The following is a 27,588-nucleotide window of genomic DNA, read 5'->3' as shown; positions in this document are numbered from 1 at the left end:
ATTTTCTGCCCAAGTTGTCTTCCACGGCTTCTCCAAAGCCAGCAGTGTTGACCCCCTGTGTGCAGGTGGTGCCAGCCCTGTGTAAACAGAAGCCACTTCCATGAAGAAGCAGAGCCTAGCCTCCAGGGATGGCATGGGCCTAGATGGAAAGTGGAAAGAGGATACCTCTCTGGTGATGTCCACCCTAGAGGTCAGTGCAAAGTGGAGGACAAAAGAGGGTAGGTCCGTCCCCAGTCTGTGCCCCTTCCAAGCATTAGAACTGGGTGGATGGTATGGGTTTGGGGAAATGGTCTGGGGTACCTAGCTCCCTGAGGGGAGGCTGATCCTTTTGCCTCTTGGTACCCAGTATGTCCCAGATGGAACTCTCTGGGATCATTCATCAGGACCAAGTCTGACTTGACCTGGACTTTGGTGGATGCTGATCCTATAGGCAAACTGGGATCAAATGAGATGAGGTTGAAGAAACCAGAGGGTCATCCCAGGATCCAGCCCTTCCTCTCCATTTGGCATCTTTTATAGCTCTCAGTGATGGACCCTAGACCCATATCCACTTGAGCAGAGAGATCTGTGAAGATCTAGATGTGAGTGAGGTCAGTGGCCTTGGAGGGATCACCCCAGGAGGGAGTCTGTGTGCCAGGGAGAAAAGCCAAGGCTGGGTCTTGAGGAGCCACTTCCTGGGGAGGGAGAGGAAACGAGGCCTGTAAAAGACTCCAAGAGGCAGGACAAGCAGCAGGAGGAAGCCAAGATCACAAGAGGTGAAGCTCTGAAGATGCCAGCAAGATTACAGTTGAGAAAAAGACCATAGGTTGTCCCCCCCCCCCCACTAGTTTTAGCTATATAGTGTTCCATGGTGACTTTGGCAAGACCAAGTTTTGGGGAGCAGTGGTAGCAGATATAAGATGGCCAACATCAAGGCAGTGGAAACTGTGAGAGGAGGTGACTTCAAGAGTTTGACTGGAAGGAAGAGGACACTGGAGGGACTTGGGGTGCTGGGAGGTATCTAAAGGTTAGGAGGCTTTTGTGTGCTTAATTGATGGAAAGCAGAGGAGAGGGGGCTGGAAAGGGAATAGTGGGAAATGTGAGGGGTTCTACAAGACAGTGTGAATACCCTATGGAGGAAGGTACCAGTGAGTGGCCTGAGAAGCATGTTGGGGGCAGAGTGGAATGGGAGGATGGAAGCCTTCTAGCCAGGATCTGCAACCAACCTGGGTACCATTTCAATGCAGGCCCTCTAACACCATCTGCCAGCCCCTGAAAGGGACTGAAGACTCTCTCTCTAGTCATGGAGAAGACTCTGCCCACACTCTAGGCTGGCCAGAAGTCAAGCAGGCTAGGATTTTCATGCCCCCAAGCTGCTCTCAACCCATGACTGATGGAGATTTTAGAATGAATAGCTTAGCATCCCTTGCTCTGATGGGAACAATAATGTGAGGCCCATGTTCGACACTGACTCCCAGAGTCCCCAGCAGGATTTGGTCCCTGTTGCCCACAGTAGGAACTTGTTTGATGACACACCCTTTATTGGCTGCTTTCCCTGTCTCCTTGCCGCTCCTCTACTGATGCTTCCTGTCCTCATCTCCCACATTAAATATATGCACATCTATCTCAGTCTCCAGGTATGCTTCTGGAGAGAGTGAGGCAGGTGTTGTCCACGAAAGAGGGACAAGATGGTAGCAAGCACAAACAACCCCCGGGGACCTCTTCTCATAGGTGACCACTGACCTGTGCGAATGGGTCCGTAGCTCACAGCCTTAGCCAGTACTCTTAATGCTCAGAAGATAGGATAGGCCAGGATCTGGGTCTGAGGTGGGTCTGCCTCTGTCATACCAACTTGCTCTTTCTGACCCCAGAGTTGGCTAGAGGCGGGCCCAGGACCATGAAGATGGACAGTCACAAAGTGCCTTGGGTCCCAGAGTAGCCCAGGCCTCAGGCACTGCAGAATAAGCCCAGAGTGACCTGCCTGGGAGGTCCCCTGGCCTCTGATTCTTCATTCCCTGCTCAGGTACCCTCCCCCACCAAAACTGTCCCCACCCTGGTCTGTGGAAGGGCCCAAGTACCGAGGCTGGCACTTTCTGCTCCTCCACCCCCTGCTAGCCTCAGTGTGCACCACAGAACCTATTCTGTGCCCTCATCCGTGCTTGGGGAAGGGCGACCCAGCCATTGCCCCCACCAAAGGCCTAGGCCATTCCCTAAGAAGCCTCCAGGGGGCGCCGCCGCGGAGCCTGTCGTCTGCTCTTCTGAGCACAGTGGCGGTGGGCGGGCGCCCGCCTCTCAAGCCCCCAGGTTCTGGGGACCGCCCCTTCGCCAGTGCTCCTAGGCTGGGTCCCGCTCAGAACGGCCCCCACCATACACGTGTCGTGCGGCCCACCGCTGCTTCCTTTCTCCCCACCCCCGAGGTCGGACCCCAAATCTTGGGCAGGCCCAGTGTCCACGTGTCCGTCTGTCTGTTCACCGGTTTGCGTGTGGCCATGGGTCGGCGCTCCCTGCTCCGGCCACGGCAGGTGCGGGGTTAAAGCACGGGGAAGGTTTTCCCGAGTCAGGGGGGGGGACGAGGGGCGGACCCTGTCCAGCCCCGCCCCGCGCCGGAGCAAAGCCGGGGCCCTGCCGGAGCCCGGCCTCAACCCCAGCCAGAGCCGGCACCAGCGGAGGCGGAACCGCGGACCCTGCGCCCCGGCGGCGCCGGAGCGCCGGCCGGTGAGTCCCGCGGGAGCCGCGCTCAGGGGAAGTTTGGGGCGTGGGGTGTGGAGCTCCAAGCGCGCTCGCCCGGACCCGCCCCCCCTTCCGCGAGCTGGAAGTTTGGGGCCAGGAGGCCCTCGCGCCAGGGGTCCCAGGAGTGTGGCCCCTCGCTGGAAAAGAGAAGCAGGGAACTTGGGACCTGCTGCGAAGTCCAGCTGCCCACTCTTGCTGGCAACGCCCTGGACTCTGGGAACCTAGAGTCTAGTGCTCGTGCGTTCCCAAAATCATCCCCCTCCCCGTTCCGGACACCAAGAAGGCTGGCCTCTGGCGACCTGGCATGGGCAAACCCCTGAGATTAGATCTTGTGAGACTCTGGTCACCAGCCCTCTCCCCTCCCAGTCCCAAACACCCTGATCTTGGCCTTTTGCTGGTGGGAATGGATGGACTCTGTGGAATGGCTCCCAAAGGCGTTGTAAGGATACCCTGTTGTCTGATCCCTGGCAGCAGGTGGGAGACCCTGATGGCTGCCCAGAGCACACTGGAAGCCAGTAAGGGGTAGGATACAGTAAAACTCCACTGATGCAGAGCACCAGAGTGAGGACTATCGAGGGGAAGGGAAGGGGGCTAGGGTGGAAAGTCCTATCCTAGTCACCTTACCTCCCACCTAGATCTAGATACAACCAGGGAGCAACTAGGTGAGGGCAGAGTATGGGAGGAGAATCCCTCAAGCCCCACAGGAAGTGGGGAAGTTGCCTGGGTAACTGGGAGACTGCCCTTGTTCCCACTCCAGGAGGACCTCCACATCAGTGTGCTGGCCAGTGGGGGTGGGTCCTCCCTCTGGTTTTCCCACCAGCAATTTTGGGCCAGGATGCTCATCTGTACCCTGAAGGGCTGGTCATTGGCTCTGACCCTTTGTTTTCCCTCTCTTCTCTAGGTGAAGGCAAAGTCCTTGGACTGGCCCCTCACTCCCTTGGAACCCTGGTAGAGTCAAGATGAGGCCCTATCATGCCCTTCAGTGAGGCCTTGCAGCCTGAGCACATAGCATGGCCTGCCACTGGAGGTGAACACCATGGCTACAGGAGGTGGCCGGGCCTTTGCTTGGCAGGTGTTCCCACCCATGCCCACCTGCCGGGTATATGGCACAGTGGCATACCAGGATGGGCACCTGCTAGTGTTGGGGGGCTGTGGCCGGGCTGGACTGCCTCTGGACACTGCTGAGACATTGGACATGGCCTCACATACATGGCTGGCCCTGGCACCCCTGCCCACTGCCCGGGCTGGTGCAGCTGCTGTGGTACTGGGCAAGCAGGTGCTAGTGGTGAGCGGTGTGGATGAGGGCCAGAGCCCAGTAGCTGCTGTGGAGGCCTTCCTGGCTGACGAGGGCCGCTGGGAGCGTCGGGCCACCCTCCCTCAGGCAGCCATGGGGGTTGCGACTGTGGAGAGAGGTGAGTGGCCTCCCAAGGAAGGTCCCTCAGGTGCCCCCTACACCCTCCATTAGTTCCTGACTTTGTCCCTTACCTTCAGAGATTGGGCAAGAGCTGTAAATGTTGCCTGGGTGCCCTGGACATGGTTTTGCTTCCTGTATCCTTCCTTTCCTAGCTCTGAGCTGGGCTAGTAGCAGCCTTAACTGTCTTTTCCAGCTGTAAAGTAGGAATCAGAGCCCAAGCTAGCCGCCAGCATGATGGGAGGCCCAAGCCATCTCCCTGCCCCAGTCCTCCTCTCTAAGAGACAAGGGGGGTGGCCCAAAGACTCCCACAGTTATAAATAGTCTGGGAGAGGGGGATGGGAGCAGGGCCTTGGCTCAGAGCCCGGTAAGTGCTTAAATTCCTCGCGCCACACAAACAAACCAGGGAGACTGAGATGGACAAAAGCCAAGCTGGCCTGGAGGCAGATGCCATGGAAGCCCCTAGCTGACTGGCCATCTCCCCAAGGCCCCCAGACATGCCCCCAGACATGCCCCCAGCTGACACTGAGGGTATAACAGGGCAAGAAGCTACTCTAGTGAAAGGGCAGGGTACAGAAGTGCTGTCAGAAGGCTTGTAGACAGCACCCCCATCCTGCAGGCCCAAGCTCCTCTCCCAGCCCCCAGCTGATCCCCAGAGCCTCCTCTCCAGTCTGAGCTCCATGCTGAACAGATCTCCATATGGCCCCCACCCCTGGCTTAAACCATCCTCCACCCTCCTTCCCCCATGAGAGTTCCCACTTGTGGCCTCCACGTTTGACCACCAGTCCTGCTTGGATGCCAGACTTGGTTGCCATAGCGTCTCCAGGGAGACAGAGACAGATTATAATTAGATCGGCTGCCTCCTGCTCTTCACTTGAAGGGGCCCTGGCCAGAGTGGGAATCCTAGCTCTCCCAACCCCCACTCCAGGCAGGCAGGAGGGTTTCTGCTGCTAGGGAGGGGTACCATAAATAGGTGTGTCCCAAACCAACCCCAGGCCTGACCAGGGCAGTTGTTAGGGTTGAGTGCTGTGGCCAGGCCCAGGGATAGTCTGTATTACTCTTTTTCCTGCAGATGGTATGGTGTATGCCCTGGGGGGAATGGGCCCTGACACGGCCCCCCAGGCCCAGGTTCGGGTATATGAACCCCGCCGGGATTGCTGGCTTTCGCTGCCCTCGATGCCCACACCCTGCTATGGGGCCTCCACCTTCCTGCACGGGAACAAGATTTATGTCCTGGGTAAGGACCTGGGGATGTGGGAAAGTGGCTTGAAGTCCAGAAGCACTTATCCCTGTAGGTTGGCTGGGATCAAGCTTAGTCTGGGATGGTGAGACGAGAGGAGTTTTGTTGGGTTGAGCCAGGTTGCTCTGAGGCTCTGACCTCTGGTGGCCCTACTGAGGCTGGGAAACCAAACCCCAGTACCTAAGGATCTTTGGGGTTGATCCATGCTCTGGTGTGCACACAGCTGGGTATGGGTAGCTGGGGTGGGCAGTGGTAAAGGCTCAGCAACCTGGTAAAGGAAGAGCCTGCCAGGCTCCCTGGGCTGCCTCCCAGGTGCCCCAATTCCATTGGCAGGGGGCCGCCAGGGCAAGCTCCCAGTGACCGCTTTTGAGGCCTTTGATCTGGAGGCCCGTACCTGGACCCGACACCCAAGCCTGCCCAGCCGCCGAGCCTTTGCTGGCTGCGCGATGGCCGAAGGCAGCGTCTTTAGCCTGGGTGGCCTGCAGCAGCCCGGGCCCCACAATTTCTACTCCCGCCCACACTTTGTCAACACTGTGGAGATGTTCGACCTGGAGCATGGTGAGCAGTGGCTGGTCTGGGCTATCCTCCCACTCTCCATGGGGTGGAGGGGTGCAGTGTGTGTGAGGGGGCTAGATCTGACCTCCCCTCTCCTGCAGGGTCCTGGACCAAGCTGCCCCGCAGCCTACGTATGAGGGATAAGAGGGCCGACTTTGTGGTTGGCTCACTTGGGGACCACGTTGTGGCCATTGGGGGCCTCGGTGAGTCTCTGTGGGGCTAGGGAAAGGAGGGGAGCCCAAGATGGGAAAGAGTAACCCCCTGCATGAGCACTACCTCCTGCCTTTCTCTAGGTACTCCAGGGATCAGGGCTTTGTGAGCTTCCCTTTCCCACTCTGTGAAGCAGTCAGAGGGTGGTCTCCCTGGCTCAGTTTTTGGAGTGTCTCTCAGCACCTAACTGTGCGTTCTATACCAGCAGGGGCCTAGGAGATAGAAACAGAAATGACCACTGAATGAATGGAGAAATAGAAATGTGAATGAATAAATGAGTGAGTGATGAAATGGGGTCAATGAGTAGCAAGGCATGGATAGCCCATCCTGGGGCGGTGCATGCTGGGCCGCGCTCTGGGCTCAGGAAGCAGAAGAGCTGGAGCCCCTGCAGCCTGTGCCCTTTACAACCTCTGTCTCCTTCCTGCAGGAAACCAGCCGTGCCCTCTGGGCTCTGTGGAGGGCTTCAGCCTTGCACGGAGGCGCTGGGAGGCACTGCCTGCCATGCCCACGGCCCGCTGCTCCTGTTCTAGTCTGCAGGCTGGGCCCCGGCTGTTTGCCATTGGGGGTGTGGCCCAGGGACCCAGTCAAGCTGTGGAGGCACTGTGTCTGCGTGATGGGGTATGAATGCCTGATGGGACCTTGTCCACTGGAGTGGTTTGGTGCCAGAAGCAGATGTCTGTGGTTCCTTTCGCTGCTGAGAAAGCTCACTGTGGCTCTGTGGGATGAGGGAGGCACAGGCAGGCGACTTGAGACACTGTCTCTGGGACTTGGGGGTGGCCTTCATCTTTAGCGCAGGACACACATACCCTTATACCCACCTTTACTCCCATTCATTCATGGACCATGCCCAGCTCCACCCTTGCTCTGGAAACCACTGGGTCAGCTGTCCAACTGGGAAGTGGGGGAGGGCAGAACTGGCCTCCTGCCCCACAGGTCAGTGCCTACCTGGAGTTGATCACACGTACCCCAATGGCTGTTCCTGAAAAACCCTAGCTGTCAGCCTGCTTTGAAAGCCCCTGTAGACCCAGAAGAGGTCAGAGAGGGCAGGAACACAGAGGGGTGTGGGAGTGGATGTGGGGACCTCCAGAGGGCCAGAAGAATGCTGGTTTTGGGCCCTTTACACTGCTGGCTGAGTGACCTTGGGCAAGTCATTTCACCTCTCTGTGCCTCAGCATCCTCATCTATAAATGGGGATCTCTGAAACCTTCCTGCCCTACCTACCTCACAGGGCTGTTGTGAGGACCCAGGGAGTTCAGATGTGGAAGTAAAAGTGCTGCTAAATCTGGCTTATGGCCTCTAGTGTGGAGTCCTGTGTTGCCCGTGCACCCCTGGCCCTCCTTTGGGGACCTCAGCTTTCCCAGGGATGAGGGTCTAGAGGATCCTTTAGGACCTGGTCTCTGCTCTCAAAGTGTTCTGGTGTCTCAGCCTCATCTAAGCCTCAACTTCTCTTTTGGTGACATGGGATGAGCACCATCCCCCACTGCCCTGGGCATTAGAGGGCGCTCACAGCACGATCAGAGAAGAGCTCAGAAAACTACAACAAAATAGCATAGGATCAGGATGGCCTCCAGATCCACATCATACAGCATCTCCTCAAAGCCTCTGCTCACCTGCGTAGGGAAGGGGGGTCCAGTGGCGGTCCAGCGGGGGCTGTTCCCTCTGTCCCAGCTGTGGGGAAGCTGTCTCTTAGGCATGACTGTGTGGCCACTCACCAGACCCCGAGAGGCAGTAGCCTCCCAGAGAAAGCAAAGCTGCCAGCCCCTATCTCCTCCTCCTCCAGTAGTAGAAGCCATTGACTCTTCTTTCCCTGCAGCCGTACTGACTGCAAGGGGTTCACAGTTGGGTTTGTGGCAAGAATGGATTTGGGGTCCTGGAACCCACCTGCTGTGGCCAAGGCAACCCTCCTGGACCGTTAGCCTCCTGCAGGCCTTACCTCTTCCCACTCAGTGGCGGGACTCCCCAGGCAGCACCTCCCCCACCCAGCACCAGGCTCCATGGCACAAGTAACATAGGAGCCAGGCACAGGGCCCAGCAGTGCCCTACTGTTCTCCAGCCTCTGAGATCTCTGGGGCTGCATGCACAGACAGGCCACTGAGTCAGCTGTCTTTGTTTAATGTTCTGGACCAGTTTAGACACTCAGAGACCCCAGCATGAAGGTAATGCTGCAGCAGCTTGGGTCTTGGGATCCCTGGGAGGTCAGGCAGTGTGTCGGTGACTGGGGCCTGTGGCCCCATGTTGTCACTGCCACAGTGGCCACCCCAGGATGGCTGGCAGAAGTTCTGCTGGTAGGTGGTACTGGCACGGGGAGGCTGGATCTGCACAAAGTGGACAAGGCGCTGGGGGAGGTCACTGAGTCCTGGCCCTGACCGGAAATCGGCCTGATAGGAGGATTCAAGGGGCCGCGGCTGGCGCAACTCCAGTTCACAGGGTGCCCAGCGCAGGAAGGTGTGCTGCTGCCACAGGCGCTCCAGGTCTTTCCTCCTTCCGATTCCCTGTAGCAGGCAGTAGGGGCCCTCCTCAGCGGTACGGGCCCTTGGCCCACAGTCTTGGCACCAGGCAATTCCTTGGGCCCCTCCTATACCCAAGCCTGCCTGGTGATGCCTGGCCTATACCCCAGCCATGCCTTCCATTCCAGAGTGAATAAAGCCCCCAGAAAGTCAGTGGCTCCTAGGATATTTGCACATAGTCAGGCAAGCTGGTGGGGGAAACCAAAGTAGAGGTACATCTGTTTCCCAGAGGAAGGAGGTTGTCAGGAAGACAGACACTCCTCTGTCTGTATAAAGGAGCCCTCTCTCCCCATAATGTCTTATCCCCTCCACCCTACCTCAACTTCAACCTAGGCTGGGGGGCTGCCCAGTCTCCTTCCTCTCTCCAGCACTCACTTTGTCGAAGGAAGTGCGGTTGTCATGCTTGGAGAAGAAGTGTTGCCGCGCTGGCTCCTTGAAAGACAGTGAGAAAGAAGGTGAATGGGGACAAATAATGCTTACCTGTCCCCAGGATATTACCTCAGGGTCCCATAATGGAGGGAAGTTGCCAGGAGCCACCACCCCTAAACTGCCAACACCCTGAAAGGGCAGATACAAATTAAAGCAACACTAAACTCCTGGGACATCTTCAACCCAGCACTTGCCCCCAAAGCAGAAGCCTCTGGGGTCACTGATTGAGGAAGGGGCTGAGGCATCTTCCAGGACATCCTGCCATCAGTGGGGCAGTGGTTTAAGTTTCACATTGGGCCCTTTAACTCTAGATCGTCCAGGACTAGGCTCCAGCTCTCTCCTCCTTTCTTTCACTCTTTCAGGAAGCCAGGCTCTTGGCCCTAAATACCACCTGGAAACTGAAATGTCTCTTTATAGCTTGAACTCTCTCCTGAACTCCAGTCTCACTAGTCAACCGCCTGCTCCATATTCCCATGTAAATATCTAACGGGCATCTCCAAACACATGACTGAGCTCTGGATCATTCCCCAAAACCACCCCACCTACAGCCTCCCCCAGCTCAGGTCATGGCAGCTAGATCTTGCCAAACACCTCGGAGTCCCCTTGGTTCTTTTCTTTCACACCCTACACCCAGTGTGCCAGGAAATCCTATTGATACTTCCTTCAGTATGAACCCAGGATCAAACCACTTCTCAGCATAGCCATTGCTTTCTCTGGTCTAAGTCACCTTCCTCTCATGCCTGAATCACTGCAAGAGCCTCCCACTTGGTGTCCTTGCTTCCAAGCTTGGCCCTCCAGTCTGTTGTCCTCTTAGCAGGAAGAATAAGTCTTTTAATGTGTAAATCAGATCACACTCCTTGTTTGCCAAAAATCCACAACAGTTCCTCATGTTTTTAAAATTCAAAGTCATCATAGTGGTCCATCGGACCCACATGATATTGATTCCTCCATTACCTCCAGCCATACTGGCGTCCTCACTGCTCCTCAAATACACTAGCTACTTCCACGTCGGAACTTTGACCACCAGTTACTTCTGCCTGGGACTCTTCTCCCAGCTGGCCATGACTCCTTCTCACCTACCTCCTGGGAGGCCGTCTGACAACTACACCAGCAGTCCCATCACCTGAACTCTGCATTTTTCACCTTCTAACATACTGTATGATTATATATTATGTTGCTGTTTATCATCTGATGCCCCTGACTAGAACACAAGCTCCTCATGGGCAAGGTTATTGTCTGTCTTATTCACATCTGTAACTCCAACACTGAGCATGCACTGTGCTCAATACATATTTGCTGTTAAATCAATGAACAGGGACAGAAGGTCCCCAGGGCATTTGTTTTGGCCCAGTTGAGGCCAGAGAGCCATGCTCCATCCCCAGGCAGAAAGAGACCAACTTTCAGGCCCCTAGACCTCAGCAGGAATCTCTCCCAAGACTGCCTTGTCTTTGTGCCTGGTCTCTGCCCCTGGACCCCCTACCTAGCCACTCAACTTCTCCTGCTGCAGACCAGAATGAAGTACCTGATCTGGTGAGTCCAGTCTTGGCTGGGCTGGGGTATGAGCAATGGCTGACAGTAGGTTCCTAGATAAAAGTCAGGGGCTAGCTCCATCCCAGATCCCTGAACCAGAATCTTCAGAGTGGAGCCTTTGACAAGCACCCCTATTGGGACCTCCTGCCTAAGATAGCTGGTGTTCTCCAAATAGAATGAAAGCTCCGTGAAGGTAGGAAGACAGCTGGTCTTACCTTTCATTCCTCATAAAGCAAACTGACACAAAGATTAAAAACCCAGGGCCCTTTTAGGGAAAAACATAGGAGAAAATCTTCAGAATCTAGAGCTAGGCAAAGAGCTCTTAGGTGTGACACCAAAAGCAAGAGCCGTAAAAGAAAAATAAAATCGATAAATTGGACTTCATCAAAAAAATTTTGAAAGTTATACTTTGTGAAATTCCATGTGAAGAGGATGAAAAGACAAGTTACAGACTGAGAGAAAATATTTGCAAACCACATATCCAATAAAGGACTAGTATCTAGAACATACAAAGAACTCTTACAACTGAACAGCATAATAAACAATCCAATTAGACAATGAGCAGGGACTTCCCTGGTGGTGCAGTGGTTAAGAATCCACCTGCCAACGCAGGGGACATGGGTTCAATCCCTGGTCTGGGAAGATCCCATATGCCATGGAGCAACTATGCCCATGCACAACTACTGAGCCTGAGTGCCACAACTACTGAAGCGTGTCCCTAGAGCCCATGCTCCACAACAAAAGAAGCCACCTCAATGAGAAGCCCACACACAGCAATGAAGAGTAGCCTCCACTTGCTACAACTAGAGAAAGCCTGCATGCAGCAACGAAGACCCAATGCAGCCAATAAATAACTTTTTTTTTATTAAAAAAAAAAACAAAATGGGCAAACGACATGAAGACATTTCTTCAAAGAAGATATACAGATAGCAAATAACACATGAAGAGTTGTTCACCATCACTAAACATTAGGAAAATGCAAATTAAAACCACAATGAACTATCACTACATATCAATCAGAATGGCTAAAATAAAAGAGACAACACCAAATGTTTGTGAGAATGCAGAGAAATAAGGTCATTTGTACATTTCAGGTGGTAATGTAAAATGTAAAACAGCCACTCTGGAAAACAGTTTGACAGTTAAAAAAAAAACAACTTAACATGCAGGAGGTACTAATATAAGGGTAGGTAGAAAATAAGAGTTGTTATGGAATTATACGAAATCATGTGTGTGAAACTTTTGAAAATTGTCAAGTGCTATAGAATTTAAAGAATTTTTCATTCAATTAAAAAAATTTCCATGCACATTAAAAAACCAACCAACCAAACAACTTAAATGCAACTACTGGGACTTCCTTGGTGGTCCAGTGGCTAAGACTCCATGCTCCCAATGCAGAGGGCCCAGGTTTGATCCCTGGTCAGGGAATAAGATCCCACATGTTGCAACTAAAGATCCTGCATGCTGCAACGAGGATCCTGCGTCCTGCGTGCTGCAACTAAGACTCAGTGCAGCCAAATAAATAAATAAATAAATAAAAATTTAAAAAATAAATAAATGCAACTACCATATGACCCAGCAATTGCACTCCTAGGTATTTATCCCAAAGAAATGAAAATTTATGTTCACCCAAAAAACCTGTACACAAAATGTTCATAGCAGCTTTATTCATAAGAGCTAAAAACTGGAATCAGCCCAGATACATTTTAATCAGTGGATGGTTAAGTAAGCTGCTATGTACATACCACAGAATACTTCTCAGTAATGAAAATTGAACTGTTGATACACACAACTTGGAGGAATCTTCAGGAAATTATGCTGAGCAAGAAAAGCCAATCCCTAAATGTTGCATGCTGTATCATTCCATTTATATAATGTTTTTGAAGTGAAAAGCTTTTAGAAATGGAGGAAAGATAGGTGGTGGCCAGGAGTCAGGGACAGGGGAAGGGTGGAGGAATGGGAGGCTGGTGGGTATAGTTATAAAAGGGCAGGACCAGGAATTCTTGTTGGTCAGTGTCTTGACTGTGGTGGTGGATACACAAACCTACACGGGTGATAAGATTTTATCAATTTTATCGATCTTTTTTCTTCTTTTGCAAATGAAGCAACTGACAAGGGATTAATTTCCAAAATATACAAACAGCTCATGAAGCTCAATATCAAAAAAGCAAACAACCCAATCCAAAAATGGGCTGAAGATCTAAATAGATATTTCTCCAAAGAACACATACAGATGGTCAAGAGGCACATGAAAAGATGCTCAACATCACTAATTATTAGAGAAATGCAAATCAAAACTACAATGAGGTATCACCTCACACCAGTCAGAATGGCCATCATCAAAAAATCTACAAACAATAAATGCTGGAGAGGGTGTGGAGAAAAGGGAACCCTCTTACATTGTTGGTGGGAATTTAAATTGGTAACAGCCACTATGGAGAACAGTATGGATGGTCCTTAAAAAACTAAAAGCAGAGCTAGCATATGATCCAGCAATCCCACTCTTGGGCATATAAGTGGGGAAAACCATAATTTGAAAAGACATGTACCCCAATGTTCATTGCAGTACTATTTACAATAGCCAGGTTATGGAAGTAACCTAAAGGCCCATCAATGGAAGAATGGATAAAGAAGATGTGGTATTATATACAATGGAATACTACTAAGCCATGAAAAGAAAGAAATAATGCCATTTGCAGCAACATAGATAAACCTAGAGATTGTCATACTGAGTGAAGTAAGTCATACAGAGAACAAAAATATATGATATCACATATGTGGAAACTAAAAAAAAGGTACAAATGAACCTATTTACAAAATAGAAATAGAGTCACATATAGAAAACAAACTTATGGTTACCAAGGGGAAAAGGGGGAGGGAGGGATAAATTGCAAGATTGGGATTGACATGTACACACTACCATATATAAAATAGATAAGTAATAAGAACCTACTGTATAGCACAGGGAACTCTACTCAATACTCTGTAATGACCTATATGGGAATCGAATCCAAAAAGAGTGGATATATGTATACCTGATTCACTTTGCTGTACATCAGAAAGTAACACAACACTGTAAATCAATTATACTCCAATAAAAATTAATTAAAAAAAGATTTTATGGATATTTTTTTTGGCCGTGTTATGTGGTTTGTGGGGTCTTAGTTCCCTAACTAGGGTTTGAACCTGGGCCCTATGAGAGACAGCATGGAGTCCTAACCACTGGATCACCAGGAAATTCCAAGATTTTATAGGTCTTAATACACACACACACACACACACACACACACACACACACACGAGGAAACCTGAATGAGATAGGTGGATTGCATCAATGTCAATGTTCTGGTTGTGATATTCTATTATAGATGTACAAAATGTTACCATTGGGGGAAATGGGGCAAAGTGTAAAAGGGATCTCTCTTTACTATTTCTTACAATTGCTTGTGAATCTACAATCATCTTAATAAAAATCTCAATTAAAATATCTAGGGGTCTGGGGCATGTTTCAATTGCCCCCCCATTCCTCCCCCATCTCTATCCTCAGCTGTAGAATTGTACACAGCCCTGGAATGTGGATGCCTCTGCTGCTGGAGGCAGCTCAGACATTGGAAACTCACTATTCTTACAGTGACAGGATAATCTGTCAACTCCCACTGACAAGTTTTATTCTCACACCTGTGGGAGCCTAGTGAAAAGTGCAATCACTTCCTTTCCACCCAGGCAGTTCTAACTACTTATTCTTATCCCTGGGGTGAATTTCACCTGCATCTTTGCTTCTAAACCATTTAGGGCTCCTTTTCCATGCAGGTTGTAAAACCCATGGTCTCTGAGCGGGTAGAGCTTGGGCTAGGGTTCGAGCTGAAGAGGCCTTGGAGGAGAAGTAGGTTTCCTGGGATGGGTCAGTGTTTGCCCGTGGGAGGGCTAAGGGTCCCTGTGGAGGCTGGGCAGTGTGCAGTTAGTAGGGTACTTAGTGAGGAGCCCCTGTGGCAGACTGAAGCATGGTGGGGGTGGGGCAGAGGCAGGGACACACAGCAATCACAGCACCACCAATGAAGGACTTGCCTCCAACCATCAGCCCCCGGCACTCTGGTCCGACCTTGAGAACAAACAAGACCAGGATTACATTTCCCAAGAGTCAGGCAGGTGAAGGCTAGAAATAAATTAATCTGGTTTAGAAGAGAAAAGGAAAAAAGAGGAATAAAAAGAGAAAAGAATTTTCTTGTATCTAAATGACAAAATTTCTTCTGGCCCCAAACTAAAGATAAGTGGATGCCACATCTTGGGAAGGTTTTCAACAAGAATAGCTATCATCAGTCAGCTGACACCTGGCATCTCTCAGCAAATGAGAAAAAAGAATGTGCACCTTCCCTCTGCAGTCCCACTAATTAAAACAGCTTTAGATCTAGAAAGAGTCAGGAGACTTGGCATTTGTACAACCTAAGTCCGAGACACACAGACCATGCTGTTTGGGTTTGCTGATAATGCCAACATGTAATAAGTCTTCACTTCAATCAAAACATGTCCACAAATATGTCCCCTACTCTGTTCCTGAGGGAGAGATTGAGAGGAGATTCAGGTCTTTGGGATGAGAGCTGCCACCAAGGACTGCTACCAGCAGGAAGTGCTCAGGTTACCTCTGTCCCTGCACTACCCAGACCTCATCACTCTCTCAGGGGAGGTGGCCCCAGATGAGCAGTCTGGAGTTGCATTTGGGCCTGGCTCAGTAGGCGGGGTCAGGCAGCCCTTCCAGCTGGGCACACTAAGGAAGTTCAGGCTCTGCAGCATGGCAGATTCCAAGACCCTGTTCTTGGCCTGGGAAAGCAGTTTGTAGAGAATCCAGATGGCCAGTTGAGTAGGACCTGCCTAGAGGCTGGGAAGCAAGAAGCTGCAGTGGGTGGAGCGTGTTCCAGGCACACTTCCAGGTCCCTCTCAGCCCTCCTCCACCCTCCTCCACCCTCTCGGACTTTCCCAGGAGTCTCACGTGAGCACAGTTCTCACCAGGCTGACTCCCTTCTGACCTGAAAGGCAGCCCAGAAGAGAAATGGAGGGAACGAGGAGGTGTTTCTTCTGGCTCCCTTCCAGGCCAGCCCCTGCCTGCTGTCTCTCCACCCAAGACCACCACTTCTCTCAGGATGGACCTCGCCACACCAGTCTCTCCTTCTGGGTTCTAGGAGCCATGACTTCCCTTTGTTCTTTCAGGCCCAGCAGTACTGACCCCTTGGTTGTTACCATCCTGTGAGAATGCTCCCTGAAGCCCCCACAACTACTCCTTTATATGTATACCCTCCTGAGTTCTCCTGTTTTGAGTGGGCTTTTCACTTTTGGGACCCCGAATGATGCTCAGTGCCCCCTCCTTGTCTCTAGGCCTGGAAGCAGTGGAGGGCCTGGAGCCCTGCATCCCTCTCCTGTTATCTGGAAGCCTTTCCCAGCTATCCTAGGCCATCACTCCTTTTCAGTCCTCCTTGGCGAGGGATGGGGGTGGATACCTGCCACTTTCTATGCTGTTTTCCTGACCAAAGGAGGCCTCCTACTCACTCCTTAGCCCCTGGACTATGAGGCTGACTGTGACCTAGACCATTGACTTCCATGGCATCAAGAAATCTGCACTGAAGGACAGCTGTCTGCCAAACTCAAGGCTTACTTCTTGGGTTCTGGAGGCTCTCTCTCCATGGCCACCCACCCCACATGGGCCCTGACCCTTCCTCCTTCTAGAAGGAGCAGTGAGCAAGACTGTCCAGCCTGGTACTGGCTCTTCACCCTATCTGTAGGGGGAAGACCTGACATTTCAGGAAGAGGGGCCAGGCCTCATGCAAGTCCTGGGAATAGGCTGGCCTCAAGTGTCAGTCCAGCTGTGGCAGGGCTGAGGATATTGCTCTTGGAGACTGAGAGAAGCAGAATCTGGCACAGCTGCCCCAGCTGCCCCCAGGGCTGCCTCGTACCTGACAACGCTGCAGGAACACTGCTGGAGGCTGGGGCTTGGCTGCAAGGCGATACTCTCTAGCACTTTCACTCTTGAATTGGCCTCTGTAGTGCCCATAGAAGCCACTGTTGTGCTGTAACAAGGCAGGCTTGAGGGTAAATCCCACCCAAACTCCCACTCTGAGTCCTAGACCTCAGAGTCCCCAGGCTAGAAGTCTCTCCTGGGAGTTCCTGACAGAATAAAAAGGATCAGAGGAGGAGGGACACCCTGGAGAGGGGCCAATGGAGACGTGTCTCCATCCATCATTAGAATAGTTGGCCTCAGCTGTGCTGGCCCACCTGGGAGGGTTATGTATCTAAAGAAAGGGAATCTTCCTTCCTTCCTCTCCTCCTTCCTCTCTTTCTTCCTTCCTTTCTTCCTTTCTCCCTTCCTTCCTTCCTTCCTTCCTTTCTTTCTTTTTCTTTCTTTCTCTCTCCCTTTCTTTCTCTCTTCCTTTCTTTCCTTCTTCCCCTTCCTTCCTTCCTACCTTCCTTCCTTCCTTCCTTCCTTCCTTCCTTCCTTCCTTCCTTCCTCTCTCTCTTCATAGGGTCCTAATATGGGCTGGGGACACAGCAGTGAAAAGACAGAAAGACCCTGCCACTATGAACCTTCCTTCTGGTGAGGCAGTAAGACAATGAATAGAGTCATGAAACAAAAAACCTGATGACTAGATCAAGAGTGACAGGCAGTGGGGACAGCCTCTCATGACAATGGGGTTGGTACTTGAACATGAGAAGGAGTCAGCCATGTGAGGGGTGGCGAAAGAGCATTCCATGTGGTGAGAACTGCAAGTGCAAAGATTCAAAGGCCAGAGAGAGAGTTGTATTGGCAGAATAAAAAACAAACCAAAAAAGAGGCCTTATTGACTAAAAGATTGTGAGCAAGACAAAGAGAAGTGAGATGAGGTCAGGGAGGGACAGGGCCTAGACTGGGTTAGGAATATGGATTCTCTTCTAAGAGCAAGGGAAGGCTTCAGCAGGGAAGGGGACCCAGATGTGATCTGAATTGGGGTGACTTAGGAAGCACTGAGCAGAGTTCTGAGAACAGGGACACCATATAGTGGCACGGTCCTTCACTGGGGGATCTGAGAGGAAGTCCCCTTCATTGTCCTCCCTGCATTGTTAATAAAGGCCAAAGGTCCCTGAAGAATAAGGATTAAATGGATACATATTCTGCACGAATTGACAAAGTCATGAACACCTGTTTGCCACAGTCTGTTATTCTGGGGCAAGTAAGGCACCCTCTGAAACTGGCGCCCCTAAGCAAGGGATGAACTTTCCAAAAGAAGTACCTCACCAACATTGGATACCTTCTGGAGGGAATTTCAGAGACAAGGACTGGCAGAAGAGAGAAATGAGCACCTATCGGGGGGATAAGAAGCTGTACTATGCTGATGTCATTAGGCTGACAACATGGATGACCATTCTGGCCAGGGAACTCCTATGGCCCAACCTCATTGTCCTGAATGCTCCCTGGAGAGGACAGTGTGTCTAGTCCATTCCATGATCCTAGTCCTGAGCAGAAAACACCTGTCCCAAGCTCGCCTCTGGTCATCAAAGTGGGCTCCTAATCATGCCTGGGAAGCCCTTTATCTTTTCGTCCCACTGAGGGCTTGGGTCATCCAACTTGTCTGTCTATCCTTCTACTACTGTCAAACACTACTTTCTCTCTGTTCAGTTTATTTCAACAGTATTTACTGGGCCTTTACTGTATTCCAGGCATGGGACATATACAGATAGAAGAAAACAGTTACCCTCAAGATGTTCTCAGTCTAGAGAGTGGTCAAACTACCGAAGTTTGGGGGCATCAAACAAAGGACTGGGAATAAATGGGGTGGCTAGAGAACTAAGAGGATCAGCTAATCCAGGCATGAGGCTAGGACACGTGGAATGGGGGCATGGTGTTAGGAAGACTAGGTAAGCTCTAGGGGGACCTCGGAATGGCAAAGGGGGAGTGGGCAGCCTGGGGTTCTCCTCTAGACTGGGTGCTGGATGAAACCATTCTCACGTAATTCAAAGTTTCAGGTACTACCTCAGGGCCAGGGGCTAGGATTAATTGTAAAGTGCATTCTTACCCAGGAGCCTACTAAAGCACTTTGCATCTTTCCTGGAAAGGAGCAGAAAAGGCAAACTTTCCTCTTGTCTTTTTGAGGCTACTTCTGGAGAAAGAGCATCTCAGCAGGTCAACTTCTTGTTGCTTAGTGACAAAAGGAGGTTGTGACCACACAATGCTCCTGATTGTTGAGGCAGTGCCCAGCCGGCTACCCCTTTGTGCTTCCTACTCTGTTCTTACTTCTCTCTGAGAGAAATCTGCCCCTTAGCATTAACAGTTTGGGAGAGTTCTTATACATAGAAACATATAAGGCTCCACAGTGGAGTCTGATGAACTCACAGTCAACAAAATATCAAAGAACATTTTAGAGGCAAATCCTGCTTTTTAAAAACTGCAACCATACTGCTAGGGATATTAAATTTAGAACACATTTTGTAGAGTCAGAAGAAATGCTAAAGGGGCTGGTGGCTCTTAGGATAAAAATGCTGCTTCAGAATAGGGCTCTGTCAACTTCTCAGGAGTTTGTGGTGACTGGGAACACTAATTGTTGTCAGGTGAATGTTACAAGGCCCTAAGTGAAGGAGGAGAGAAGCATAACAGAGGAGCAAAAGAAGCACACGAAAATAGCTGACATCGTGGTTCTATTCCAAGCTAGCCTTGGGCAGATTATTGTCTCTTTCATTGATAACACGGGCACATGAATGGTTTACTCCTTTTACTAACCCGAAGAGGCGATTAGCCTCTAAAAATGTGCCAATGAAAAGTTCAACAACAGGAAACACTCAGTAGGGCTTGTGCCACAAGCCCTACTAGCCAGAAAGTCCACCCAATTAGTAGTTACCCAGGAGATTCCCTCTCACGTGTATCCACAACTACAAAAAGTTTCATTGCTGTATCTGTATAGGGGAAAAACTATAAGCAGATTGAATGTTTATCAAGAGCACAATGAGAAAATTGGCCTATAATCACACAATGAAATACTGGAGTTACTATAAATTGGCTATAGATAATTGAATCCACAGAGATAAATCTTAAAAATGGTAAGTCAACAGGAAATATGCTTTGTGTAATTGAAAAATTTTGCTACTTGGCTTTCTAATTTAAGGTCACACTCTATCTGATGCTGAGGGAAGGCTCAAATGAAGAGGTAGTGTGCTGTAATTGAATATGTACAGGCCTCAAAATAGTAATGTCGTAAGACCTAAGGTCCTGATATAGATTTAGCAAAATCACAGTTTTACTGTCTCATTTTATACTTTTTTCGTATTTGTTGCAACCCTCAAGAAAAATATTGGAATAAAGTAAGCAGCCACAAAAAAATAAAAAATAAAAAAGGTAAGTCAAAAAGTTGTAGAGGGAATTCCCCGGCAGTCCAGTGGTTAGGAGTCAGTGCTTTCACTGCCGAGGGCCAGGGTTCAATCCCTGGCTAGGGAACTAAGATCCCACACGCCCCACATCATGGCCAGAAAACAACAAAAAAATTGTACAATTTGACACATTTTGATCTATGTATACATCTATGAAACATAACCACAATCAAGATAGTAATCATATCCATCACCCCCAAGTTTCTTTCTGTCCATTGCTATTCCTTCTCTATGGTATTCACTGGCCCCAAGCAACTGCTGTTTGGCTTTCTGTCACTATAATTTGCAATTTCTAGAACTTTATGTAAGTGGAATGATTCAGTACATATTCTTTCATGTGCCTGCCTTCTCTCATTCAACATAATTATTTTGAGAATTATCCATGTCATTGTGCCTATCAGTTGTTCATTCCTTTTAATTGTTTAGTAGTTTTCCATCGTATGAATATGTCAAATCTCTCCTCTTCCTCTTTTTTAAAAAAATTTTTTAAATAGACAAATTTTTTTAGAGTAGTTTTAGGTTCACAGCAAAATGGAGTGGAAGGGCCATAGATTTCTCATATGTCTCCTGCTCCCACACATACAGAATAGTACATTTATTGTAAATGCTGACCCTAAATCGACACATCATTATTACCCAAAGTCCACAGATTACCTTAGAGTTCACTCTTGGTGTTGTACCTTCTATGGGTTTGGACAAATGTATAATGACATGTATGCACCATTATAGTATCATACAGAATAGTTTCACTGCCCTAAAAATCCTCTGTGCTCCACTTATTCAACCCTTTCTCCCCCTCTAACCCTTGGCAACTACTGATCTTTTTACTATCTCCATAGTTTTTGCCCTTTCCAGAATGTCATATTGTTTAGACTCTGGCAGTATGTAGCCTTTTCAAGATTGGCTTCTTTCTCTTAATAAAATGCATTTGAGTTTCTGCCATGTCTTTTCACAGCTTGATAGATATTTTAGTCCTCAATAATATTCCATTGTTTGGATATATCACAGTTCATTTATCCACTCACCTACTGAAGATGACATCTTGGTTTCTTCCAAGTTTTGGCAATTATGAATAAAGCTTCTATAAACATCTATGTGCAGGTTTTTTTGTGTGGGCATAAGTTTTCTACCCCTTTGGGTAAATACCAAAGAGCATGATTGCTGGATCATATGGTAAGAGTATGTTTAGTTTTATAAGAAACTGCTAAAACATCTTCCAAAGTGGCTGTACCATTTAGCTTTCCCATCAGCAATGAATGAGAGTTCCTGTTGCTCCACATACTCACCAGCACTTTGTGTTGCCAGCATTCTGGATTTTGTCAATTCTTATAGTTGCATAGTGGTATCTGTTTTATTTTGCATTTCCCTTATGACATATAATATTAAGCATTTTTCATATTTTATTTGCCATCTGTGTATCTTCTTGGGAGAGGTGTCCGGATCTTTGGCCAACTTTTAAATTTTTTTATTGTTGAGTTTTTAAATATATTTTGGATATCAGTCCTTTATCAGCCATGTCTTTTTTTTTAAGTGTTTTAAACTAAATTTTTAAAGAACTTTTATTGAGATATAATTGACATACAATGAACTGCATATATTTAAAGTGTACAATTTGATATTTATTTTCTTATTAGTAATATATGGCACTCCCAATCTCCCAATTCATCCCATCTCCCCCACCCCTGCTTTCCCCCTTGGTGTCCATATGTTTGTTCTCCACATCTATGTCTCTATTTCTGTCTTGCAAACCAGTTGATCTGTACCATTTTTCTATATTCCACATAAATGTATTAATATATATTTTTCTCTTTCTGATTTACTTCACTCTGTATGACAGTCTCTAGGTCCATCCATGTCTCCACAAATGTCCCAATTTCATTGCTTTTTTTTTTTAATTTTTTAATTTTTTTATTTTTTGGGGGGTACACCAGTTTCAATCATCTGTTTTTATACACATATCCCCGTATTCCCTCCCTTCCTTGACTCCCCCCGCCTCGAGTCCCCCCCACCCTCTTTCATTGCTTTTTAAATTCAACCATGTCTTTTGAAACCACACACCAATCAGGTTTTTGTCCCCACTACATCACTAAAACTGCTCCTGTCAAGGTCACCAATAATTCTCACACCTCATTTTCCTTGACTCATCAGCAGCACTTGACACAGCTAACCTCCTCCTCTATGAAGGATGGTCCAGGTGGCTTCCACAGCACCTCACTCTCCCTGGTGTTCCTCCCCTATCTCTGACCACTTCCACTCTGGCTCCTCTGCTGCTTTTTCCTCATCTAAGCCTCTAAACGTTGTGTATCCTGGGACTCAATACAATCGTTTTCCATCCTTACTCCTTCATTGGTGATCTCATCCCATTTCACGACTTAGCCAGCCATCTATAACTACTGTGTGTAAGTTGATCCCTGAGAGGGGCTGCATCGTTGAGGGGATGGCGGGCGAGGCGTGGATGGACAGCAAGGAGTGAGTGTGGAGGCCCAGGGTCCATCTCGTGAGGTACGCGTGGGTAGGTGTGTCGCATATTGGTTCCTGGCAAAATGTAGGTCAGCAAGCCTGGCCCAAGATTAAGTGATTAACGGCTGAAACCATTAGGACCGTTAAAACCGTTAGCAGCGTGCTGCAGCGGGGGCGGGGCCCAGGGGGCGGGGAGTAATTCTCATTGGTCAGGGCGCACCCTGGGGGCGTGGCCACGCAGCTCAAGCGGCCTCCTTAGGAGCAAGCGGTCTCCAGGCGGATCCTCGCAACACCAGGTCGGGCGCGTGCAGGCCCTCAGAGGTGGAGGCCGGAGGGGTTTGGACCCGGCGGGCCGGAGCGGGTTGGCGTGAAAGTGGGGGGATGGTTGGGGAGCCGTTGGGGCCTCGCGGGTAGGTTCGGGATTCCCGGGGATCTCGAGGAGTTTCCCAAGGCGCTGGCTTCTCCACTTGTCTTACCTTCGAGCGCCTAGTCGCCCTTTCTTTCCTTGTGAGGAAAGACCACCCTAGCTCTTCAAGGGACTTGACTTCTGTGCTTATCCTTAGAGAGCTGTTTTCGTCAGATGCGCTGGGGACCACGGCCTCCAGGGCTGCCTCAGAGACACGAGAGAGTCCGCCCCGGAAGTCAGGGTGAACCGGAACGCAGGGAAACCCACTGGGATTGGTCTTTATTATAACGGAAAATCCCTTGGGGGTCTCTGGAAAGCACAAGCAATGATTTACTCTAGGAGCCCAGAGCATGTCTTCTGGTAGAAAAGAAGAGAATGAAAATGAGAGAGAGAGGCTGTACGAGGTTGAGGCGGGCCAGGTGGAGGCCAGAGGGGCCGTGAAGTCTGAGGGAGAGACTAGTTTTCCCTGTGGCCAAGCGGAGGAACTGTAGGGGCACTTGGAGGGCCTCGCACCATGGCCTCAGGATTCTGAGTTGAAGAGATTAGAAGGGAGGGGTCTGTGCCCCTTCGGACACCCTCTTCAGCCCACATATTCCTCCCTGCCCATCACCATGCCAAGGCCCTTCTTGTGGAAATAGTCGCATGCACTGAAACCTTTCCCTTCCTTTTATGCTTCCTTTAATGGGATTGGGGGATAAGAGAGGAGGGGAACTCTGCCCTTGAAAGTTTTTAATGTGTACGTTTCAGTTTTCATTTACCTTAGAATGCCTAAGGCCCTACCTAAGAATGACTACCTTTTCACTACTAGTGTTGTACTAGTATCTGCAAGCAGAGGGATTTCTGCAGATGGGATTTCTGCCCTCTGAGAATATAAAAGCATGTATAGAGATAGCATGGTGACAGGTGAATGCAGAGAGGACAGGTAAACCTGAGACTGAGCACAATAAGCCCCAAGTGGTCATTAAGCATAGTCAGTGTAACCATGGAATTTCTTCTACCACATTTAAGAAAGCTCTTAAGAGTAAGTTAGGTCTGGAACCTGGGGAGTAGTTATTGTAAACCCCAAACCACACGCTATATAAATTACTCTCCTCTGTCAGCATAAACAGAAATGGAAGACAATAGAGGATTTATCATTATATGTAGTTATAATGGCCTTAAATAATAGCCTTGTAGTGATATGTATAAAATTGTCTAGATTCTACATCTAGACTTTAGATGGAGGAAATTCTGCTAGAGTGAATGGAAGAAAAAACTTGGAGTGTAAAATAAACATGAGAATCAGGAATCCCCAATTTACTTCATCTCCTTTATTAAGATATATAATAAAATCTGTGACAATCTAGGGACTTGAAATGTAGTAATTGAAAACAAATCATATTTAAAAAAATATTTATTGATTTTGGTTGTGCTGAGTCTTAGTTGTGGTGTGCAGGATCTTTAGTTGCAGCATGTGTACTCTTAAGTTGTGGCATGCATGCAGGATCTAGTTTCCCCAACTAGGAATCCAGCCAGGGCACCCTGCATTGCAAGTGCAGTCTTACCCACTGGACCACCAGGGAAGTCCCCGTATATTTTATATAAATTTACTTATTTATTGGCTGCATTGGGTCTTCTTTGCTGTGTGCAGGCTTTCTCTAGTTGCAGCGAGCAGGGGCTATTCTTCATTGTGTTGCGCAGGCTCCTCATTGAGGTGGCTTTTCTTGTTGCAAATTACAGGCTCTAGGCGTGCAGGCTTCAGTAGTTGCAGCACATGGGCTCAATAGTTGTGGCTCGCATGCTCTAGAGCACAGGCTCAGTAGTTGTGGCACACAGGCTTAGTTGCTCCACGGCATGTGGGATCTTCCTGGACTGTGTCCCCTGCATTGGCAGGCGGATTCTTAACCACTGCACCAACAGGGAAGTCCCCCATATGTTTTAAATTTGTGAATACTTGTAAAGTTTTGCTCCATCGTCCTAATTTACTTCCGATTTAGTTACTCATTTAACAGTATTTTCTGAGCACCTATTATTTGCTAGGCACAATTTCTAGATTCTGAGCATATAGCAATGAACAAAACACTAAAATTCCTATCCTCAAAGAGCTTAGAATTACATTCTGGTAGGCATGGGTGTGCATGCTGAGATAGACAAAATAAGATAAATTAATAAAATATGTAGTGTATTAGAATGATAGGGTGGAGAAAAAGCAGGGGAGAGTCATAGTGATTATTATTGTTATTATTATTTTCTTTTGGCCATCACACAGCATGTGGGATCCTAGTTCCCTGACCAGGGATCGAACCTGCGTGCTGTGCAGTAGAAGTGCAGAGTCATAACCACTGGACCACCAGGGAATTCCCCATAGTGATTTTTTTTAAGCTCTTTATTGGAATATAATTGCTTTACACCATGGTGCCAGTTTTTGCTGTAGGACAAAGTGAATCAGCTGTGTTTATACATATATCCCCATTTCCCCTCCCTCCTGAGACTCCTTCCCACCCTCCTATCTCAGCCCTCTAAGTCATCACCCAAAATCGAGTTGATCTCCCTGTGTTATGCAGCAGCTTCCCACTACCTATTTTACATCTGGTAGTGTATATATGTCAATGCTACTCTCTCACTTCGTCCCAGCTTCCCCTTTGCCCCCCACCCTGTGTCCTCAAGTCCATCCTCCACATCTGCATCTTTACTCTTGCCCTGTCACTGGGTTCATCAGTACCATTTTTTAAGATTCCATATATATGAGTTAGCATATGGTATTTGTTTTTCTCTTTCTGGCTTACTTCACTCTGTATGACAGACTCTAGGTCCATCCACCTCACTACAAATAACTCAATTTCATTCCTTTTTATGGCTGAGTAATATTCCATTGTATATATGTGCCACATCTTTATCCATTCATCTGTTGATGGGCATTTAGGTTGCTTCCAGGTCCTGGCTATTGTAAATAGTACTGCAATGAACATTGTGGTACATGTTTCTTTTTGGATTACCCCATAGTGATTATTGAGGTGTTACAATTTTGAATAATTTGAGAGAATACCTGAAGGAGGTGGGGTGCCCTATTATGCTGATATCTGAGGAGGGAGTAAACCAAGAAGAATAAGGAACAGAATGGGACAGCAACTGAAGCTGGTGTGTACCAAGTAAGGGAGAGCAATAGCTAGGAGCCCCATAAAGGTATGGAATGGAGTGTAGAGGGGAGAGAGGTAAGGCTAAGGGAAGATTGCAGATGACACAGAAAGAAACTATGATAACTCTGGCTTGCAGTGGAGAGTTTGAACAAAGGGGTAATATGATCTGACTTATGGTTAGAGTAACTTTCACTGTTTCATAGAGAAGAGACTATAAAGTGGAACAAGGGTAAAATCAGTGAGACCAGTTTGGATTGCGGTAATCTAAGCTTGTGGCAGTGGAATAAGGTTGTCAGATTTAGCAGATAAAAATACAAGATACCCAGTTAAATTTCTGGATATGTTTTGAAGGAATTATCTTAGTATTTGCTTAAAGATTGGATTTGAGAAAGGGGAGTCAAGGAGGACTCTTAGATTTTGGCCTGAGCAACTGGAATGATGAAGTTGCCATTAACTGTAATGGGAAGAGTAAGTGGAGAATGTCTGAGAAGAAAGATGATGATCTTGGTTTTGGACATGTTAAGTTTGAGGTTCATATTAGTCATCGAAGTAGAGATGTCAAGTCAGCAGTTGAATATAGGAATCTGAAGTTCAGGAGAGACATCTGGGCTGGAGGTAACAACTTTGGGAGTTGTCAGCTAATACAAGGTATTTATTCATTTATTCACTTTTTATTGGGGGAAACTTCAAATATATAAAAGTAGAGATTGTTGATGAATAAACTCCAATGTACCTGTCACCTAGCTTCAATAATTATCAACCCAAGGTCAGTCTGTACCCCTCCCCAGCTGCCCCAGCTCATCTCCATTGTTTTAAAGCAAAGTACAAAAACATTAGATTATTTCATCCATTTAAAACTTATATATAAAGATAAAGACTGTTTTTATCATAACCAAAATATCATGATCATACTTAAAATGACAATTTCTTAATACCATTAAATAACTAGTCAATGTTTAAATTTCCTTGATTGTTTTCCTACAATTCAGGATCCAGAATAAGTGGACCTGTACAGTTGACCCTTGAACAACACAGGTTTGAACCTCACAGGTCTACTTATACATGGATTTTTTTTTTTCAATAGTAAATGCTATAGTACTACACAAGGAGTTGGTTGAGTCCTGGGATGTGGAACTGCAGATGTGGAAGAACCACAAATATGGAGAGCCATTTATATGTTATACCTGAATTTTCAACTGCACTGTGGGTCAGTCTCCTTTACCCCTGCATTGTGCAAGGTCAACTGTGCTTGGTTGATGTGTCTTATACATCTCTTTTACTCTATAGTCTTGCGTCCCTTCTTTCCTCTTGCCTTTTATGGGTTGAAAGAATAGGGTCATTTAAACTGTAGATTTCCCACTCTGGATTTTGCTGATTGCATCCTTTGGTGCCATGTAACCCCTGTTATTTTCTGTAAAGTGGTCCTTACATCTAGAAGTTTAATCAAATTAAGGCTCAGTATTTTTGGCAAGTATACTTCTTTGATAATGCTGGAAACTTCCGATTGAACTTATCAGGAGGTGTATACTAAGTCTGGGTCTTTCTTTGAGATGAAAAGATCAATCCAGAGGTTTAGGTGTTGCCAGCCTGATTTATCCATTATCAAGTACCCTTATCAGCCCTTCACATCTTGA

The 27,588-nt window shown here is 48.3% G+C and overlaps 3 protein-coding genes across 3 annotated transcripts in view; 2 read left to right on the top strand and 1 right to left on the bottom strand.

Moving 5' to 3' along the window:
* Nucleotides 1–2,583: 2,583 nt before the first annotated feature.
* On the top strand, nucleotides 2,584–7,412 carry KLHDC8B (kelch domain containing 8B). Its single transcript, XM_057706610.1, has 6 exons — nucleotides 2,584–2,694; nucleotides 3,611–4,121; nucleotides 5,193–5,357; nucleotides 5,694–5,918; nucleotides 6,017–6,118; nucleotides 6,553–7,412. Exons 2-6 carry the CDS (start codon nucleotides 3,746–3,748, stop codon nucleotides 6,747–6,749), a joined length of 1,065 nt encoding a protein of 354 aa, XP_057562593.1. The 5' UTR covers nucleotides 2,584–2,694; nucleotides 3,611–3,745; the 3' UTR covers nucleotides 6,750–7,412.
* The window catches only part of IHO1 (interactor of HORMAD1 1), a 51,317-nt gene continuing 28,947 nt past the window's right edge, over nucleotides 5,219–27,588 (top strand). Inside the window, exon 1 of the mRNA XM_057706609.1 lies at nucleotides 5,219–5,357. The gene's annotated coding sequence lies outside the window, so the exon portion shown is untranslated. The remainder of the gene's footprint in view (nucleotides 5,358–27,588) is intronic.
* C13H3orf84 (chromosome 13 C3orf84 homolog) lies at nucleotides 8,221–18,743 on the bottom strand. Its single transcript, XM_057706611.1, has 4 exons — nucleotides 18,628–18,743; nucleotides 16,534–16,647; nucleotides 9,008–9,064; nucleotides 8,221–8,638 (listed from the first exon to the last, which is right to left on the bottom strand). The coding sequence occupies exons 1-4, from the start codon at nucleotides 18,652–18,654 to the stop codon at nucleotides 8,222–8,224; spliced, it is 615 nt and encodes a 204-aa protein (XP_057562594.1). The 5' UTR covers nucleotides 18,655–18,743; the 3' UTR covers nucleotide 8,221.

This window comes from Hippopotamus amphibius, chromosome 13, assembly GCF_030028045.1.
Source record: "Hippopotamus amphibius kiboko isolate mHipAmp2 chromosome 13, mHipAmp2.hap2, whole genome shotgun sequence".
In the NCBI taxonomy this organism is placed as follows: Eukaryota; Metazoa; Chordata; class Mammalia; order Artiodactyla; family Hippopotamidae; genus Hippopotamus; species Hippopotamus amphibius.
This window is presented reverse-complemented; position numbering and strand designations above follow the sequence as displayed.